A 19836-nucleotide genomic window follows, 5' to 3' on the forward strand; every position below is an offset into this window, starting at 1 on the left:
TGTCTAGGCTCAGCTGCATGAGTCTTATTTGCTCTCCTGTTTTGTCAGCTTGAAATCCTTTTCTTTCTAAAAACAGGAGGAGAGCTTCAGCATTTCAGTCTATTGGATTGTTTGTTTTGTTGAACATCTACATTACATTTTTCCCTTTTAATATACGGCATATACTCGCATATAAGCCGACCCGCGTATAAGCTGAGGTACTCACTTTTGCCTCAGAAACCAGGAAAAAGCATTTGACTCATGTATAAGCCCCCTCCCCAGTATAGTTCCCTCCACAGTAGCCAGGTGTGCCCCCAGTACAAGTCATCCCCTCTCCCTATAGCCAGATGTGCCACCAGTAGAAGTCAGACCCCCTCCCCATAGCCAGATGTGCCTCAAGAATGACACAGCTGTGTCTCAAGACGCCATTAAATGTCCTCAGAGATATGAGACACAGCGATTGCCACACAGGAAGAATTCCAGATCATTGAACTACTAACACATTGCTTGCTCGCTCCGCTCCACAAGCCATGAGTATTCTTGAGCAGTGCACTATGCACACCATGTTGAAGGGGATGGGGGACACGGACACAGCAGGGAGCAAGCTAGCAAGAGCAGGATCACTACTGCACAATCCTTGCGCTCTTCTGCCAGTATCAAAACCTGCTCCACCATCTGTTCAGCTCCACTGACTCGCATATAAGACGAGGGGGTAACTTTTCAGCACAAATTAGGCTTATACGCGAGTATATAAGGTACCCAATGGAGAGGCAAGATGTGTTAGTAAATCAGGACCAATATAATTTTGCCTTCTTATGGTAGAAGGTATTTGCAATAATTCAGCTGTCTTGTGCTTTCCCACAATGCATCGCTCCCAAATATGTCAATCATTTCTTTATGCCACTGAAGCCAGGCACACATCCAGAACCGCTGGTGTGTAACAGTAACAGTGAGTCTACAGCTTATACATTTTACAGATCCACACCAGCCCAACATGCAGACAGCCTGTTTCAGACTTTCTGGTGCTCACCAGTGCATGACATGGATTGATATGGCTCTATTGGATTGGGTTTGGATCAGTACTACTACGGAATACCCAGATAGCTCATAATGACCCAGAACCACTATGAAAGTATAACCAGAAAGTGTACTGGCCCAGAGGTCAGGAAACTAATATATGTTACATGGAGGTCAGCAAAGTAGCTTCTATAGTTCTCTGCTTAATGGCTGTCCATACAGTCCCTCCTGTGAGTCCTCTCGGGCCCTTTCACACTGGGGCGGTGGGGTGCGGTAAATTTAATACACCACGCCCCTGGGCAATGAAAGTCTACGGGGGAGTTTACACTCCCCACGTTGCGGTCTGCTGCCCTGGAAGTGCCCTATCTAACGCGAGCACATACCTACGTTACCGTGCAGCCACCTGCGGTGGACCGGAAGTCATGTACCTTATATACTCGTGTATAAGCCTAACTTTTCACCACAAAAATGTGCTGAAAAGTTACCCCCTCGGCTTATATGTGAGTCAGTGGAGCAGAACTGACGGTGGAGCAGGTTTTGTTGCTTCCTGTAGTTGCCCCCCCCCCCCTCCCCCCCCCGCTCATGAAAACTTCTGCTAATGTTTGCAATAAAATAATTACATCAGTCCTTATCTGCCAGAAATGTCTACGGGTCACCCATGGAGGTAGGGTAAAAAGCTGCCTGCTAAACTCTTAAATGTAAAAAGAAGAGGTATCATTGAAGTTTTTTTTAACAATGAGCCACATTATTGACATGCATTTTTAATGTACTATTGAGATGACCTAGGTGCTTAAAATGGTGCTTGGTTCACGTTAAACAAGTGTTAACCAGTAATGTGTGTTGCGCTAGTTGCGCAACACATTTCTAACCCTCTTGTGTTACCCCTCTAGTGTTAGTAGCGGCAGGATTGCTGTGCACTGCAGATTTACTGGCGGTTTATGTATTAGGCCCAATGTTTAAAGTCTGAACTCCCAGGAGCCTATTTATAAAGAAGGGACTGGCTGTTAACTGATTTCTATTCCTTTGTTAGCAGGTTGCAGTATATAAAGGGAGGAAGGTGATAATCTGCAGCTACATTCACTTGAATTCTTTTCCTTCCTTCCCTCCCTCATACTCCCCTCTTCAGAAGGATTATTATTATTCTTATGTATTTATATAGCATGGGCATCTTCTGCAGCAGTTTACAGGTCACATAGTCACGTCACTGACTGTTCTCAGAGGAGCTTCCAATCTATTCTTACCATAGGCATAGTCTAATGTACCTAGCAGTCTATGTTTCGTACACATGCTAGAGTATTCTTGGGCAAGGTGGCTGGTGTGGTGTTGGTATCCCCTAAATCATCGGCGTGCCCTAAACGTCATGACGTGCAATCACATGTCGTCATGCTAAGGTCGCGTTACTCGTGCGCAATAGAACTTTGTCTCCGAAAACAGTTGATAAACAGCTGGTTTCGGAGACCTGCACAGTTGCCCTATAATATTGCACTGCCCAGAAGCAGCGCAGGAATCTCCGAAAAGGACTGCACCATTCTCCGTACGGGGTGCACATTTACTTTAGTACCGCCACAAGCAATATCCAAGCCAGGAGGAGGTGGGACATTACTAAACTAAATGTGCTGTATGGTGAATCGTGCATACGGAGAATGATGCAGTCCTTTTTGGAGCTTCCAGCGCTGCTTCCGGCCATTGTAATATTATAGGGCAACTGTACATGTCTCAGAAACCAGCTGTTTATCAGCTGTTTCAGTGGGCCAGATTTATCAAAGCATTACCAACATTTTTTCTTCTTAAACAGTTACAACCAGCAGGGGGACTGTTCTGCATGATAATAACAAACTTATTAAATCCTACTTAATAGCAGCAGTTTACTGTGAATTTCTAGAGCTGCACTACTGTTAAGAAACGTGCAGATCCATCCCTAAACTGTCCCAGATTAAGAAGTGCTTAATAGCAGTTCTACAGATAGGGCAGCAGTGCAGGCTAGCCATGATTTGTGAAGTGCTCCTCCCCCTGCTGAATTCCTCACTCAGAGTCTGCCAGTATCAATACAGCAGATGTATTGGTTACCTCAGCAACAGCTATTTCCCTCACTCACTGCCCTGTCTTAGAGACCTTCCTGACTCCTCCTATTGCACAGTTTTAGAAGACAGTTCTGCATGGATTTCTAAAAACCTACCAATATTTTATCTCAGACATTCTGTCCCCGTGACTGAAAGTTCTATTGTGCATGAGTAACATGACCTTAGCGTGATGACACGTGATTGCTACATCATGACGTTTAGGGCACACTGACGATCTATCTAGGGATAACGACACCGCACTGGCTGATGTGTAACCCAAAGGGCCGGAGTGCCAGGTCGTCTCAGCCAAGCACATTACTCTCCTCTTTACCCTTCCCCCTCTCCAGCTTGCACTGTCATCCTGTCTCCATAGCAACAGAACTGTCTGAACTGTCACCCAAGGGATCCCGATCCCTGCAGGAGACATTCTTCCTGAGTGTTTGCACACAAGGCCAGTTTTGGAGGCCAACCATTACATTTATGTCTTTTTTTGCGGTGAGCATACAATTCTCTTAAAATACTAATTTTTACTGACCCAGGAAGTGGGATCCAGAGTAGCAAATGAAAGCCACTAGCTGTTAATCAGTTAAGTAGCAGTTCTGCTTTCACCCACTTCAGATGCCGAGGTCTGGAGTTACTGGTTACTACCCAGCTGCTTGTATTGTGTGTGAGTTTTGCCCCCTTTTAGGTGGCCAATATCACTGGTGATTTCCTCTCTTTTCCCCTCAGGGCTTACACCAGTTCAGCCCCCGGCACAGCATTTCGGAGTAGGGATCCCCAATTTGAAAGGTAACTGGATAAGACAAGATCATTTAAGAGCACTGTCTCCAATTTCCTCTATGTTTAATTCAGTGCTGTCTCTATTTATGAGTTATTTAAGACGTTGAAGGAATGTGCATGCATATCTTTTCACATTGTCACAGTGTGATTTGCTAATGATACTGACGACGAGACTCACAGTCTGAATGGAAAGGGCTTCTAATCTCCTCAATGGGTTCTACGAATGAACTTTTCTGAGTTTAAGGTGGAACTCCTCTTTATAAAATTGTATACTGGAGATTCTCAATATACAGAAGGGTTGTGTAAGAATGGCTGGATAGTGTACTGGTTAAGGACTCTGCCTCTGACACAGGAGACCAGGGTTCCAATCTGTTCCTGTTCAGTAAGCCAGCACCTAATCAGTAGGAGACCATGGGCAAGACTCCCTAATAATGCTACTGCCTATAGAGCGCCAGGGGAAAAGAGCAATAAAATGCTATTTGTCTTGTCTTGTATCAGGGTTGTGTTTCAAAGAGGCTCATGTGACTCAGCTATGCCAGATATTTAAAAATGGCTTCCCATTAATATTTCATTTTCATAGTTGAGTTTAGACCTTTTTACACTTTTGATACATTACTAACTTTTTAACTACTCATACCATCTAAGTGATATGTATTTTGTTTATTTTAGGACAATCTAGGCTTTATCTGGGTAATATTTACCCCCCCCCCCCCCCAAAATTGCCTATTTTATAGTCTATTTTATGGGGAAAAATAGGCGTAAATGCAGAAAACACAATTTTTCATATTTCACGCTTCCTAATTTTAACCTGACAAGTCCTATAGTTATAAAACACATACAAATATATTAATTAGCCATTGCCAGATAAAATGATACCACATATGCCATATTTCATTACTACCTGGTAACGTGGCAGTCCATTATTCCCAGCATGTGCGTCTGTAGCGATTGAATGTGATCGCTAGGGTGACAGTTCAGGGGCCCCTGTGCTGTATAGATTCATCGCTAGGCAACGGCAGAGCAATGTATCTGTAGAGCATTGGGGCCCCGAACTGTCACCCTATAAACAGGTATGGTTATTACAGGTGTCAACAAGGGGTTGTTAGGCTAGGTGGGGGTTAAAGCTTGAGTGGAAAAAATGTTTATTTTTTTTTTTAAACTTGTAAAACCTTTGTTTTTTTACCCTTAACTTTTAATGAATGATTGCTGTTATTTGCTGTAGCAACAGTTGCACACCTTTAAACAATAGTGTGCGTGAGCATGCAACACATGAGCATGTGCAGGAGCAGCGTGACATCGGCTTCCAATCTTGGATGTAGATTCTACGTCCAAAAACCTACAGGAGCCCTTTTTTGGACGTACAATCTACATCCAAAAACGGAAAGTGGATGTTTTGACTTATTTCTTAGAGAGTACCAAATCTCAGTGATCTCTAGAGAGTATCAAATCTCAGTGATCTCCAGAGAGTACCAAATCTCAGTGATCTCTAGAGAGTATCCAATCTCAGTGATCTCCAGAAAGTACCAAACCACAGTGATCTCTAGAGAGTACCAAATCTCGGTGATCTCTGCAGAGCATCAAATCTCAGTGATCTCTAGAGAGTACCAAATCTCACTGATCTCCAAAGAGTCCCAAATCTCAGTGATCTCTAGAGCATACCAAATCTCAGTGATCTCTAGAGAGTACCAAATCCCAGTGATCTCTAGAGAGTACCAAATCTCAGTGGTCTCTAGAGAGTACCGAATTTCAGTGATCTCTGGTGAGTATCAAATCTCAGTGATCTATGGAGAGTACCAAATCTCAGTGATATCTGGAGATTACCAAATTTCAGTGATATCTGGAGAGTACCAAATCTCAGTGATCTCTACAGAGCATCAAATTTCAGTGATCTGTGGAGAGTACCAAATCTCAGTGATCTGTGGAGAGTACCAAATCTCAGTGATCTGTGGAGAGTACCAAATCTCAGTGATCTCTGGAGAGTACCAAATCTCAGTGATCTTTGGAGAGTACCCAATCTCAGTGATCTCTGCAGAGCATCAAATCTCAGTGATCTCCACAGAGCATCAAATCTCAGTGGTCTCTAGAAAGTACCAGATCTAAGTGATCTTATTTGATACTCTTTGTCGCTCTAGTCTGGTTTAGGGGACCCACAGCCACTGCTTGCAGCAATCTGGACTCGACCATTCGTTTGTAAGAAATAGGGGACTCAGCAGGAAACACTATCCACATCACCCACAGAATAGGTTTAGTAAAATTGCGGAAGCGACAGCCAAAGCAATCGCTGTGCCTGTAGCCCAGAGGCCAAAGCCTGCAGACGAAGGTCCTGATGTGTTTTGTAGAAACTAGTGGACCAGATTGCCGCGAGCAGGAAGCGGACATTTGTCTACCGGGACTTCCCATTGGGTCCCCTTAACTGGTCTAACACCATCTTTGTTACTTGGGATGCCAGGCAGAAGGGGTTAAGCTTTGTTTGCTGTTACACTTCCATCATATTGCTTCTGCAAAAACTCAAATGACTAAACCTAACCACAGCTTGTCAGTGAGTAATCAGATCTGGCTGGGACATAGATGGGGAAAGCGGTGCAGAGTAGCTGAGCTGGGCTCCTCAGCGTGCAGAGACTACCTTCCCAGATACAGAACAGGAAACATCACTTTATCGGTGGTGTCACAATTGTTCCCCTCGCTAAAAGGAACACCCCCCCACCTCCGCACCCATCACTTGGCAGGGACCGTGGAAAAAAATAGCATCTCGCACATGATTACCTTGTTTACACGCTAGATTGGCGCTGTGTAGGTTATCCGTTGTGTCACCTGGAGAGAAGATGTCTGCAAACACCCTCATATTTACATAGACACCCCGTTGTGCTTCTGCAGAAGATTTAAAGTGGACCTGAACTCTTGCACAGGACAGAAGGAAAACCGAGAGATGCACCCTGCATGTATTTAGAGAGTTTAGCCTGTCTAATTCCCCCTCACCTATGTCTAATCACAAGTTGTAATTTGATCCCTCAGCTGTGTCACCTGGCAGCCACAGCAGATAAACTCATTTGAAAGCACAGGATGTTAACCCTTTGTCTGCTTCTATGAAAGCAGGAAGTAGATACACCGATTTATTGGAGGATTTGTATCAGCTGTAACAATGAAATGTTTTTCTTTGAGGCCTCGTTCACATTGTGTTCCGATCGCGGTTGCGTTTGCATTGGGCGTTGTTGACGCTTTTTTTCCCCCCTTTCCCGGCGATTTCTATGAGTTGGCCGGTTTTGGTAAGCATTTTTGTAAACTCTTTTGCAGAGCGATTCGTTTTTTTCACTTCCTGGCGTCAGTCAGGAAGTGAACTCTTTGATCCGGAAAATAATAAATACAATGTATTTATTCTTAAAAACGCAAACGCAATCGCTGCACAAAGCGATTTTGTGAGTGTTTGTGTTTTTCCTATACCTTCCATTGAGGCAAATCGCCCTAAAAATGGTCCATGCAGTGCTTCTCTCAGCAAAACAGAAACAAACCGCTCAGATGTGAACTCATAGAGAATCATTGCACAAGCGCTTTCAGGACGATTTGGAAAAATCACCAGCGCTTAAAAAAGTCCAAAAGCGCCTCCAGTGTGAACGAGCCCTAAAGGTGATTATGCTGTTGCTTATCTTTTAGAGTTCAGGTCTGCTTTAAATCAGGCAAAATTTTATTTGATAAGCATTGACCAGAATATTGTTATTAACTTAGAGACGCATTCCATGTATCGATACACACTATAAATAAACTAAAGAGGGATGCTAAAAATAAAATATCTAAATAAAAAAACCTACCATACATGGCCTTTGAAATCACTTGGATGGATGCTGAACATGGTACAGTGAGTGCCAGTTTCTGGGTTGGCAGGGTGGGCGGGGGACACTTCTGCATTTCTGGAGTGCCAAATGTCACAAAACACTTGCTTTGTGAAATCTAAGTAAAGTCAAGTATGGTCCAGCGTTAAATGATAATAATAATTAAAAAAAAAAGACCAAAATTTTCAATAACTATCCTCTATAATAAAACCCTAATGTCTCTGCGCATGTGCAGGGACGCAGAGACACTGAGGGAGAGTGACGCGCGACAAGGGATGACGGGCGAAGGGACGGGCGCGGCAGGCGTGCGCGGCAGAAATGTGTGGGCCCATGCGCCGTGACATGCCTAGCCTGTTTTTAAACAGGCTTAGCTCCACTAGTAACTTTCTAATGTTCTCAAAACAAAAAATGAATTTCAAAAACTATAATGCTGCAAATTTCTGCTTTCGGCATCCAATGGCCAATATTTGCATTAGCGCCTTGAGTGCCCACATGTCCTGCTTTCGGCGTTAGTCCTTGAGGAGTTATCAAACCAATAAACGTTGATTCAGATTGTACATGGGTTATTACACACTTTCGAAACATTAAAGGGGCACTATGGCGAAAAATTGTAAAATTTAAAATATGTGCAAACATAGACAAATAAGAAGTACGGTTTTTCCAGAGTAAAATGAGCCATGAATTACTTTTTCCCTATGTTGCTGTCATTTACAGTAGGTAGTAGAAATCTGACAGAAGTGACAGGTTTTGGACTAGTCCATCTCTTCATAGGGGATTCTCAGCAAGGCTTTTATCCTTTGTAAAGATATTCCCTAAAAAGGATTTAAACAATGATGCTGGCCAGCTTCCCTGCTCACTACACAGTTTTTTGGCAGTTGGACAGAGCAACTGCCATTCACTAAATGCTTTTGAAAATAAATAAATCCCTGAGAATCCCCCTATGAAGAAATGGACTAGTCCAAAACCTGTCGCTTTTGTCAGATTTCTTCTGCATTCTCTAAGTGACAGCAACATAGGAGAAAAGTAATTTATGGCTCATTTTACTCTGGAAAAATGTACTTCTTATTTGTTTATGTTTGCACATATTTTACATTTTAAATTTTTTTTCACCGTAGTGCCCCTTTAAAGAGTACTGAAGTTCAAAATAAAGTGTTCTTTTACTTACCTGGCACTTCTTCCAGCACCCATAGTCTTGTGGATCCCATACTGCCCTCCTTCATCTGCTTTGCGTCCGAGTAAAGTGTGCAACTTACCTAAGAATGCGCTCGCACCTCCTTGATCATGCTTCCATAGCAGGGAGTGTTCTGTGCATGTGCAGAATGCACCCAGCCACGGGAGCCAATACATGCGCAGTAGTGCGCAACTTTTTACTGCCCCACACAGATCAAGCATGAGGACCAGAAGGACAGCGAGGGACACCAATAATAAGCCTCCATGCTATCCGAGTACCGCAGTTCCTGCGAATAGCGTAACTCCCGGTACTTGCTGGTGGAAGTAAGGATAATATTGCCGTGCGCTGCCTGTGCACAGCAGTATTACCGCAGTGACGTGCATCAGGCCCATAGACACCAGGGAAAACCACTAAAGATGTAAAAATACAGGAAAATGGTTAGAAAGAGAAACTGCAGTATTTTTGTTTAAAGTGATCCTGAGCAGGAAGCTGCTAAATGATATGATATGGCCAAACTATAGACACACCAGTGTTAACTCTTAAAGTACATACGAAGCGAACACAGAACAAAATATAGTAATATATATATATATACAGAGTTCCTGTTATCCAACCAACTCAAGCAACCGTCAGGGCACGGGAGGGGGGGGGGGGATGAGGGACTCCTCTCTAATTATGCAGAGCAGCGCCTAGCGGAAACTACTCGCCAAAGCTCCAGGCATCAGTTCTTTTTACTTCTAAAGCTGCTCTGCTGTGTTCTTGTACGGCTCCCGGTGTGTCACCTAATCCACAACTGGTCACGTGACGTATATGGAACCGTGCAGAGTGAATGCAGATAAGCAGATGCTGGAATTGTAGAGGACCGGCACCTGGAGATTTTGTAGGTAGTTTCTACTGCATGCTGGTCTGCATTTGATCTGTGCGGGAGGTTAGTGTTAATTTTAGGCCCTGGTTGCTTGACTTCTCAAGCAACCGGCAAGAACAAATATCCGGCATCAAGCAATCCCTGCCTGTGTCAGACAGAGGGGACTTTACTGTAGCTAGATACTTATCTATGGAATGGGAAGACTCTGGATCGCATAGGGTCTTCTTGATTCTCTCTCCGCCCCCTTGTTCAACTGACCAAAAGCAGAAAAAGGACACGGCACTCGTAGTCTGTATGCAGCAACAAGCTGTATTGGATCAAAATGGACACACTACATGTTTCCAGAAGAGCCCTTCTTCAGGTGTGAGGAAGGGCTGCACTGCCATGTCCCAGTGAAGTTCTTTAACCTGCTTGGTTGAATACCTCTTCATCGCTCCGTAGGCAACTTTTGGAAGTACTCATGCTGCATTTGTCCCTTTAAGGGCCACATCCTTTAGCACCTGCTCTTCCTCCATTTAAGGTCTCTGCAGGAGGAGTACAGTGTTCATGAGCTCTGTGTGTTTGGACACCTCTCTGTTTCATGGGCAGCATCAAGTTGTTCAGCATTATGTGTTATAGTAGCTCTTATGTGGTATTGAACCAGATGGGCTAGCCTTTGCTTCCCATCAGGGATGCCATCAGAAATTTCTGGGCCACATGCTGGGCAAACCTACTGGGTCAGCCTGGGCTTCCAGCGGGGGGACAGGGCCTCCAGACGTTATCCTTTTTCCTACCCAGGCACTGATTCACAGCCGGGGCTTGTGTGGAGGGGTTGGTGTTCGGGCCCCAGACTTTGCATGGACCCCATACAGCTGTACTGTTTGTACAGCCCTGAAGGAGGCCCTGCTCCACATGTGCATCAGTGACCCTGTCAGTGTCACTGTTTCACTGGTTGTCCTTGTTTTAGCCACTTTTGGTAGCTACTCACCATTATATGTCAGGAACAATTTGGGCGTAATCCTGTCCAGTTGCCATCACAATTTAGCTGTTTCCAAAGTAACAAGATAATCAATGTTTTTCCTTCACCTGTCAGAGGTTTTAGTGTTGCGGATGTATACTTTTACACTTGTGACTGTGTTGAGAGATGCTGCAGTAAAATAAAGTTTATAGCTCCCGGGAAGCATTGCAGTTTTCAGAACTGGACCAAGAAAAATGCCCAAAAGACACGTCCTTATTCCATATTTATGCACAGTCTCAGTACTCCTTGCCTTGTGAGTTGGACCAGTTTCTTGGCATCTGTTGTTTGTCTGTACTTTTGTAAAGCTACTCACTAGTCCTTCTAACATGATCTACAGTGATGGGAAAAACTATTTGCCCCCTTCCTGATTTCTTATTCTTTTGCATGTTTGTCACACTTAAAGAGACACTGAAGCGAAAAAAAAATTATGATATTATGATTTGTATGTGTAGTACAGCTAAGAAACAAAACATTAAGATCAGATACATCAGTCTAATTGTTTCCAGTACAGGATGAGTTAAGAAACTCCAGTTGTTATCTCTATGCAAAAAAGCCATTCATTTCTACGACTTTCAAAAGTCGTGGAGAGGGCTGTCTTCTGACTTTTATTATCTCAACTGTTTACTTTTTCTCTGCCAGAGGAGAGGTCATTAGTTCACAGACTGCTCTGAAAGAAACATTTTGAATGCTGAGTATTGTGTAATCTGCACATATTAGAGAATGATGCAATGTTAGAAAAAACACCATATACCTGAAAATGAAAGTATGAGAATATTTTCTTTGCTGCTAATCTTCTAGTAATTATTCATAGTACACAACCAATTCATTATATCATATATTTTTTTTCGCTTCAGTGTCTCTTTAAATGTTTCTGCTCATCAAAAACTGTTAACTATTAGTCAAAGATAACATAATTGAACACAAAATGCAGTTTTAAATGATGGTTTTCATTATTTAGTGGAAAAAAAAACCTCAAAACCTACATGGCCCTGTGTGAAAAAGAAATTGCCCCCTGAACCTAATAACTGGTTGGGCCACCCTTAGCAGCAATAACTGCAATCAAGCGTTTGCGATAACTTGCAACAAGTCTTTTACAGCTCTTGAGGAATTTTGGCCCACTCATCTTTGCAGAATTGTTGTAATTTAGCTTTATTTGAGGGTTTTCTAGTATGAACTGCCTTTTTATGGTCATGCCACAACATCTCAATAGGATTCAGGTCAGGACTTTGACTAGGCCAATCCAAAGTCTTCATTTTGTTTTTCTTCAGCCATTTAGAGGTGGATTTGCTGGTGTGTTTTGGGTCATTGTCCTGCTGCAGCACCCAAGATCGCTTCAGCTTGAGTTGACGAACAGATGGCCAGACATTCTCCTTCAGGATTTTTTGGTAGACAGTAGAATTCATGGTTCCCTCTATCACAGCAAGCCTTCCAGGTCCTGATGCAGCAAAACAACCCCAGACCATCACACTACCACCACCATATTTTACTGTTGGTATGATGTTCTTTTGCTGAAATGCTGTGTTACTTGTACGCCAGATGTAACGGGACACACACCTTCCACAAAGTTCAACTTTTGTCTCATCGGTCCACAAGGTATTTTCCCAAAAGTCTTGGCAATCATTGAGATGTTTTTTAGCAAAATTGAGACGAGCCTTAATGTTCTTTTTGCTTAAAAGTGGTTTGCGCCTTGAATATCTGCTATGCAGGCCGTTTTTGCCCAGTCTCTTTCTTATGCTGGAGTCGTGAACACTGACCTTAATTGAGGCAAGTGAGGCCTGCAGTTCTTTAGATGTTGTCCTGGGGTCTTTTGTGGCCTCTCGGATGAGTTTTCTCTGCGATCTTGGGGTAATTTTGGTCGGCCAGCCACTCCTGGGAAGGTTCATCACTGTTCCATGTTTTTGCCATTTGTGGATAATGGCTCTCACTGTGGTTCGCTGGAGTCCCAAAGCTTTAGAAATGGCTTTATAACCTTTACCAGACTGATAGATCTCAATTACTTTTGTTCTCATTTGTTCCTGAATTTCTTTGGATCTTGGCATGATGTCTAGCTTTTGAGGTGCTTTTGGTCTACTTCACTGTGTCAGATAGCTCCTATTTAAAGGCAATGGGTACCACATTAAAAATAAAAAAGTCAGATACTCACCTAAGGAGAGGGAAGGCTCGGTCCTAATGAGCCTTCCCTCTCCTCTCCCGGTGCCCTCGGTGCTGCGCTGGCTCCCCCGTTCGCGTCCGCCGCCGCAGGGACTTCGGAGGTCTTCGGGAGCACTCGGGCTTCCGAAGACGGGCCGCTCCATACTACGCACGCGCGAGTGCGTCATAGAGGGCGCTCGCGCATGCGTAGTATGGAGCGGCCCGTCTTCGGGAGCCCGAGTGCTCCCGAAGGCTTCCGAAAGCTCCCTTCGGCATGCGGAAGTGGCAGTATTTGACCGAACTGGTCGAATACTGCCACGGGGGATCCTGCGCGGGACCGGGCACCGGGAGAGGAGAGGGAAGGCTCATTAGGACCGAGCCTTCCCTCTCCTTAGGTGAGTATCCGACTTTTTTATTTTTTAAATGGTAAACACTCACTTTAAGGGATTTCTTGATTGAAACAGGTGTGGCAGTAATCAGGCCTGGGGGTGACTACAGAAATTGAACTCAGGTGTGATAAACCACAGTTAAGTTATCTTTTAACAAGGGGGGCAATCACTTTTTCACACAGGGCCATGTAGATTTGGAGTTTTTTTTCTCACTAAATAATAAACACCATCATTTAAAACTGCATTTTGTGTTCAATTACGTTATCTTTGACTAATAGTTAACGGTTTTCTATGAGCAGAAACATTTAAGTGTGACAAACAGGCAAAAGAATAAGAAATCAGGAAGGGGGCAAATAGTTTTTCACATCACTGTAGGTGAGTTTTTGTCATGTGTGAATTACTGCACAGTATAACTTCCATTCTCAAGCTGTGTATACCTACATCTGCACAGTATAACTTCCATTCTCAGGCTATGCTAACCTACGTCTGCAAAGTATAACTTCCCTTCTCAGGCTGTGTTTACCTACATCTGCACAGTATAACTTCCCATCTCAGGGTGTGTTTACCTACATCTGCACAGTATAACTTCCATTCTCAGGCTGTGCTAACCTACATATGCACAGTATAACTTCCCTTCTCAGGCTGTGTTTACCTACATCTGCACAGTATAACTTCCCTTCTCAGGCTGTGTTTACCTACATCTGCACAGTATAATTTCCCATCTCAGGCTGTGCTTACCTACATATGCACAATAATATCCCTTATCAGGCTGTACTTACCTACATCTGCACAGTATAACTTCCCTTATCAGGCTGTGCTTACCTACATCTGCACAGTATAACTTCCCTTACATCTGCACAGTATAACTTCCCTTATCAGGCTGTGCTTACCTACATCTGCACAGTATAACTTCCCTTATCAGGCTGTGCTTACATACATCTGCACAGTATAACTTCCCTTATCAGGCTGTGCTTACCTACATCTGCACAGTATAACTTCCCTTATCAGGCTGTGCTTACCTACATCTGCACAGTATAATATCCCTTATCAGGCTGTGCTTACCTACATCTGGGCAGTATAACTTCCCTTATCAGGCTGTGCTTACCTACATCTGCACAGTATAACTTCCCTTATCAGGCTGTGCTTACCTACATCTGCACAGTATAACTTCCCTTATCAGGCTGTGCTTACCTACATCTGCACAGTATAATATTCCTTATCAGGCTGTGCTTACCTACATCTGCACAGTATAACTTCCCTTATCAGGCTGTGCTTACCTACATCTGCACAGTATAATATCCCTTATCAGGCTGTGCTTACCTACATATGCACAGTATAATATCCCTTATCAGGCTGTGCTTACCTACATCTGCACAGTATAATATCCCTTATCAGGCTGTGCTTACCTACATATGCACAGTATAATATCCCTTATCAGGCTGTGCTTACCTACATCTGTACAGTATAATATTCCTTATCAGGCTGTGCTTACCTACATCTGGACAGTATAACTTCCCTTATCAGGCTGTGCTTACCTACATCTGCACAGTATAACTTCCCTTATCAGGCTGTGCTTACCTACATCTGCACAGTATAACTTCCCTTATCAGGCTGTGCTTACCTACATCTGCACAGTATAATATCCCTTATCAGGCTGTGCTTACCTACATATGCACAGTATAATATCCCTTATCAGGCTGTGCTTACCTACATCTGCACAGTATAATATCCCTTATCAGGCTGTGCTTACCTACATATGCACAGTATAATATCCCTTATCAGGCTGTGCTTACCTACATCTGTACAGTATAATATTCCTTATCAGGCTGTGCTTACCTACATCTGGACAGTATAACTTCCCTTATCAGGCTGTGCTTACCTACATCTGCACAGTATAACTTCCCTTATCAGGCTGTGCTTACCTACATCTGCACAGTATAACTTCCCTTATCAGGCTGTGCTAACCTACATCTGCACAGTATAATATTCCTTATCAGGCTGTGCTTACCTACATCTGCACAGTATAATATTCCTTATTAGGCTGTGCTTACCTACATCTGCACAGTATAACTTCCTTTATCAGGCTGTGCTTACCTACATCTGCACAGTATAATATCCTTTATCAGGCTGCACTTACCTACATCTATGCAGTCTAATTTCCCTTCTCATATGCTTGTGTACATCAGTGCAGTAGCACTTGTTTTTGCTTGTAGAACCCAAAATATCAGGGATATTGTGTAAAATGTAAATAAAAGCAGAATGTGTTGGCATTTACAAATCATATACATTATATATTTAATTGAAAATAGTACAAAAACAACCTAGCAAAAATCTGCGATAGGTGCAACAAAAGACTAGAACATCGCCACTACTTAGTCAAACCTATAGCAAGTAACCACCAATTAGGTTAATTGCAACAATTGTAATTGTAACCTAACTGGAGATATAAAGAATATATCCCAGAGAGGCTGATTTTCTCAGAGGTAATGATGGGAAGGGATACACTCTGTGAACCTCTATATAGGGAAAAAAGGCAACAATTTAAAAAGCAAACCTGACTGAAAATAACCTTATGCATACCAAATGACAATACAATTATCTATTTTTTTTTAATTTCAGATTCACCATACTGCTACAATATACACAATATACAATATACAAACTGGTTTAAAAGAAAAGAAAATGTAATTAGTTGTCTCAGTAGAGGAAAGCCTCTGAATGATCCAGATGCTTCTCCGATCCTCATCCTACCTACAAATTCTCACCGGGACCTTCTTCTGTGCCGTGCCTTCCTTCATGTGTGGCCACGTTCATTCATGGACAGGAACGCAGCCGCACTGCGCATGTGCTAGTATGACCCTCTCTTGTACTGTAGTACAGAGGAAAAAGCTGTGCAGGAGCGGCTCCGTGTTACTGCGTGTGCCGTCATTGCGCCTGTGCAGTGCGTTCATGCTCATACACGTACAGGAGCACGGCCCTGCGCATGTGCAAGTACAGCCCACTCCTGTGCAGTAGTACAGAGGAAAAAGCTGTGCACTAACGGCTCTTTGTTACTACGTGGACCGTCCTTGCACCAGCGTGGTGTGTCCATTCTCGTACACTGACGGGGGTGTGCCCGTGAGAGCATATTCGACAAGTCTCACCACTGAGGTAAGTATTTATTTAAGTAAATTTTTTTTTTGGGGGGGGGGGGGGCTTCAAGTACCGTTTAAGGTACCCTCTCTTTCTAAGACCTATGAATAGAGGTTGTACACAGTCCCTGAATTTTATACACAAGTGTAGTAGGCAAGTTGATTAATATGTAGTCAGTAGACTCATTCCTCCCTTCTTCAGCTGTCATTGGACATTCTTTACAGCTAAGCAAAGTCATGTGACTCATGCAAGGAGAAGGGAGTTAGGGTGTGTGTGTGTGTGTGTGTGGGGGGGGGGGCATTGAGCCCCAGAGGCAGCTTTGGCATGATTGATAGAAGCCACTGTAAGCTCCAGTCTCACCATGGAGAGCTGTCAGCCACAGAACATGCGGTTCCCGGACTGTCTGTCAGCTGTCAGGCGTGTGCAGTGTGGAGACGCGTGGCCCAGTACCGGCACACGTGCCTCCCATGAGCCTCTGCAGCAGACTGCAGCTCCTCTGAGCCATAAAATAAATGCATCCAGAAACTTACTCACCAGGCAAAATTTATGTGGCACTGGAGGCTGACGGGCAGGAAACGAAGCACTTTTTAGTCTGGTTTTTCTTCATTAAACTTTTAGTGTACTTGTACTTTAAGCCTCACTTCAGGCACATTTTTTTTTCATATGCATTTAATAGAACGTTATTTTAAATGGATTATGCATGAAAGAGCTTTGTAAAAACAAAATTGTACTTTTCAACAACAAAAAGCCTGCACTCCAGCAACTGACAGGTGCCTGCTCACTCCTGATTGGTGGGTAGAGTGATCAGTAGGGTAACGCCTTTAGTGACTGACAGCAGGGGAAAAGGCGGCCAGAGCGTGATGAGGAGGGGGTCAGCTATGAATTGTTGCAACGGGTGTATTGCTTTCTATTACGTAAAGAAAATAACATAAATACAATTGCTTTTTTTTTTTTTACAATATTAAAGGAGCACTATGGCGAAAAATTGTAACATTTAAAATATGTGCAAACATAGACAAATAAGTAAGTTTTTTCCAGAGTAAAATGAGCCATAAATTACTTTTCTCCTATGTTGCTGTCACTTACAGTAGGCAGTAGAAATCTGACAGAAGTGACAAGTTTTGGACTAGTCCATCTCTTCATAGGGGATTCTCAGAAAGGCCTTTATTCTTTATAAAGATATTCCCTAAAAAAGATTTAAACAATGATGCTGGCCAGCTTCCCGGCACGCTACACAGTTTTTTGCCAATTGGACAGAGCATTTGCCATTCACTAAGTGCTTTTGAAAATAACTAAATCCCTGAGAATCCCCCATGAAGAGATGGACTAGTCCAAAACCTGTCACTTCTGTCAGATTTCTACTGCCTACTGTAAGTGACAGCAACATAGGAGAAAAGTAATTTATGGCTTATTTTACTCTGGAAAAAACGTACTGTACATATACGCGCATATAAGCCGACCCGCATATAAGCCGACCCCCCAAGTTTTACCCCAGAAAAAGTCATAAACAAATTGTACACAAGCGCTCACAAAGCAATAAAAAAACAAACATAAAAAGCATAAAGAGACTAATATACACCAGTCCAGATAGGTGGAGCGCTTCCTGGCTATTTGTGACTAGCGTCAAAGAGTAAATGTATAATGGGTAAGCGCTCAGAAATCAGTCCCTGGTATGAGCAGGTATTCACAGTCAACAGCAGGTAAAGCAGATAGCATCAACAGGGCAGTAGCTGCCCACCCCCAACGTAGAGAGACTCACCGGATTGTATGACCAGATTGGGCCCGACTTCACTTTAGGGGTATAGGCAACCCCTCAGCCTCTCCGGCAATCTCCCCGGCTCAGATCCCTCCACTTGTGGGGTCCTTTACAGGAGATTCTCCTGCAGTTACCTCCTGAAAAAAAATATAAAAACCGCTTCACATAGTGTAAAAGTGCTAAAAGGAGGGATTCCCACGTTTATTAAAAGTTAAAACAATCAAACAGGGGTCTGAAATACAGAAGACAGCTTACGGATGCGTCAATCTGGGAAATAGCAGGCAGCTAGATGGGCTGTATAAACCCGACGATACTGCATAGCCCCAGCTAGAGTACAAGGAAACGCACCGCTGCTAGATCAAAAGTGTAAGCACGCTGACCAGCATAGGTTAGGGGGAATCATTAGGGTTAGGTATAGGTTGAGGGGATCATTAGGGTTAGGAATAGGTTGAGGGAATCATTAGGGCTAGGCATAGGTTGGGGGAGGGGTCGTTATGGTTAGGCATAGGTTAGGGGGAATCAATAGGGCTAGGCATAGGTTGGGGGAGGTCATTAGGGTTAGACAAAGGTTAGGGGGATCATTAGGGTTAGGCATAGGTTAGGGGGTTCATTAGGGTTAAGAAAATCTTTGGGGGTCAGTTAGGGTTAGGCAATGGTTGAGGGTGCCATGGGAGCCCAATGGACACATTTGCTATGGGGCCATCATAGCAAATGCAAGTATTAATTGGTTGCCACCAGCAATTATACTGTCCCATTCTGTTATATGTAAATTCCAAATTTAATGTAAGGCTATTGTACTGCTGTTGTCTACATATACTGTTGTTAACAAGTCCCCAGTGAGCCTTTTGTGACTCCCACACACGTGTGTCTCAGAGAGGGCTTGTCCCGCACTGACATACGCTGAGGCTAGCGTGTAATTTCCGATACAGCCCTTCTTTGTACGGCTTCGGAAAGCCCATCATTAATGTCATCCGTGTTCAAGGATCTAGGCCTCGTTGCTATGACAACACCGGGGAGTGGGCCTGGTTGGGGAAGTGCAGGAAGCCCCCGTGCTTATTCAAAAAAAATTTCCCCTCTTTTATCACCTAACTTTATTATACATGCATAGCGCTGACGCGCATCACAGCACAATGCTTCCTAAAAATATCCCAATAAAGCAGAGTTCCTGGTAATGCTGTCTGCGGCGGATTAGCCCGTAATTGGCTGTTTGACTATTTATACAAATACTGCATGCAATCACGTGCCTATTAACCATACCTGTAAACTTCTGTGCATTTCAAAGGCTGTCCCCCAGCCTCTGCAGACTTGTCCCTGGCAGTCTTTGTTCCTAGAAAGATGGGATGTTAAACATGCTAATTAAGTCACTGTTTTAGGAATATTTGTTCTTACTAACTACTATGTATTCAGTGCCTAAAGCCTGAACTGAAGAATGGAAGGCAGCTGAAAGCAGCAGGCTCAGCCATACTATTGCAGGAAAAAAAACATATATAAGTAGATAAATACTTTTTCTACTTACATAACATTTGTATTGTACTGTCCATGTTTTGAATTTAGTCAATTTTATATAGTAAATAAAGAGAAAACTGTTCCAGGCATTTCCCATCTTTACTGTCTCTCACTGAAGCCAATTCTGATGTCCTCCCTTACACAAAATATTTTTTAACTCCCCTGTCATCCCTGTTTAACAGAGAGAGGGGCCTCTCAGTTCCATTACACTGATATATGAGGGTCACATT

The 19836-nt window shown here is 43.4% G+C and overlaps 1 protein-coding gene across 1 annotated transcript in view; it reads left to right on the forward strand.

Moving 5' to 3' along the window:
- LOC137562401 (diacylglycerol kinase iota-like) overlaps positions 1-19836 on the forward strand; it is a 267404-nt gene that overhangs the window by 161432 nt on the left and 86136 nt on the right. The window contains exon 2 of the mRNA XM_068273742.1: positions 3786-3845. Coding sequence (XP_068129843.1) covers positions 3786-3845 — 60 coding nt within the window. The remainder of the gene's footprint in view (positions 1-3785; positions 3846-19836) is intronic.

The sequence above is a fragment of the Hyperolius riggenbachi genome, chromosome 3, assembly GCF_040937935.1.
Source record: "Hyperolius riggenbachi isolate aHypRig1 chromosome 3, aHypRig1.pri, whole genome shotgun sequence".
Classification (NCBI taxonomy): Eukaryota; Metazoa; Chordata; class Amphibia; order Anura; family Hyperoliidae; genus Hyperolius; species Hyperolius riggenbachi.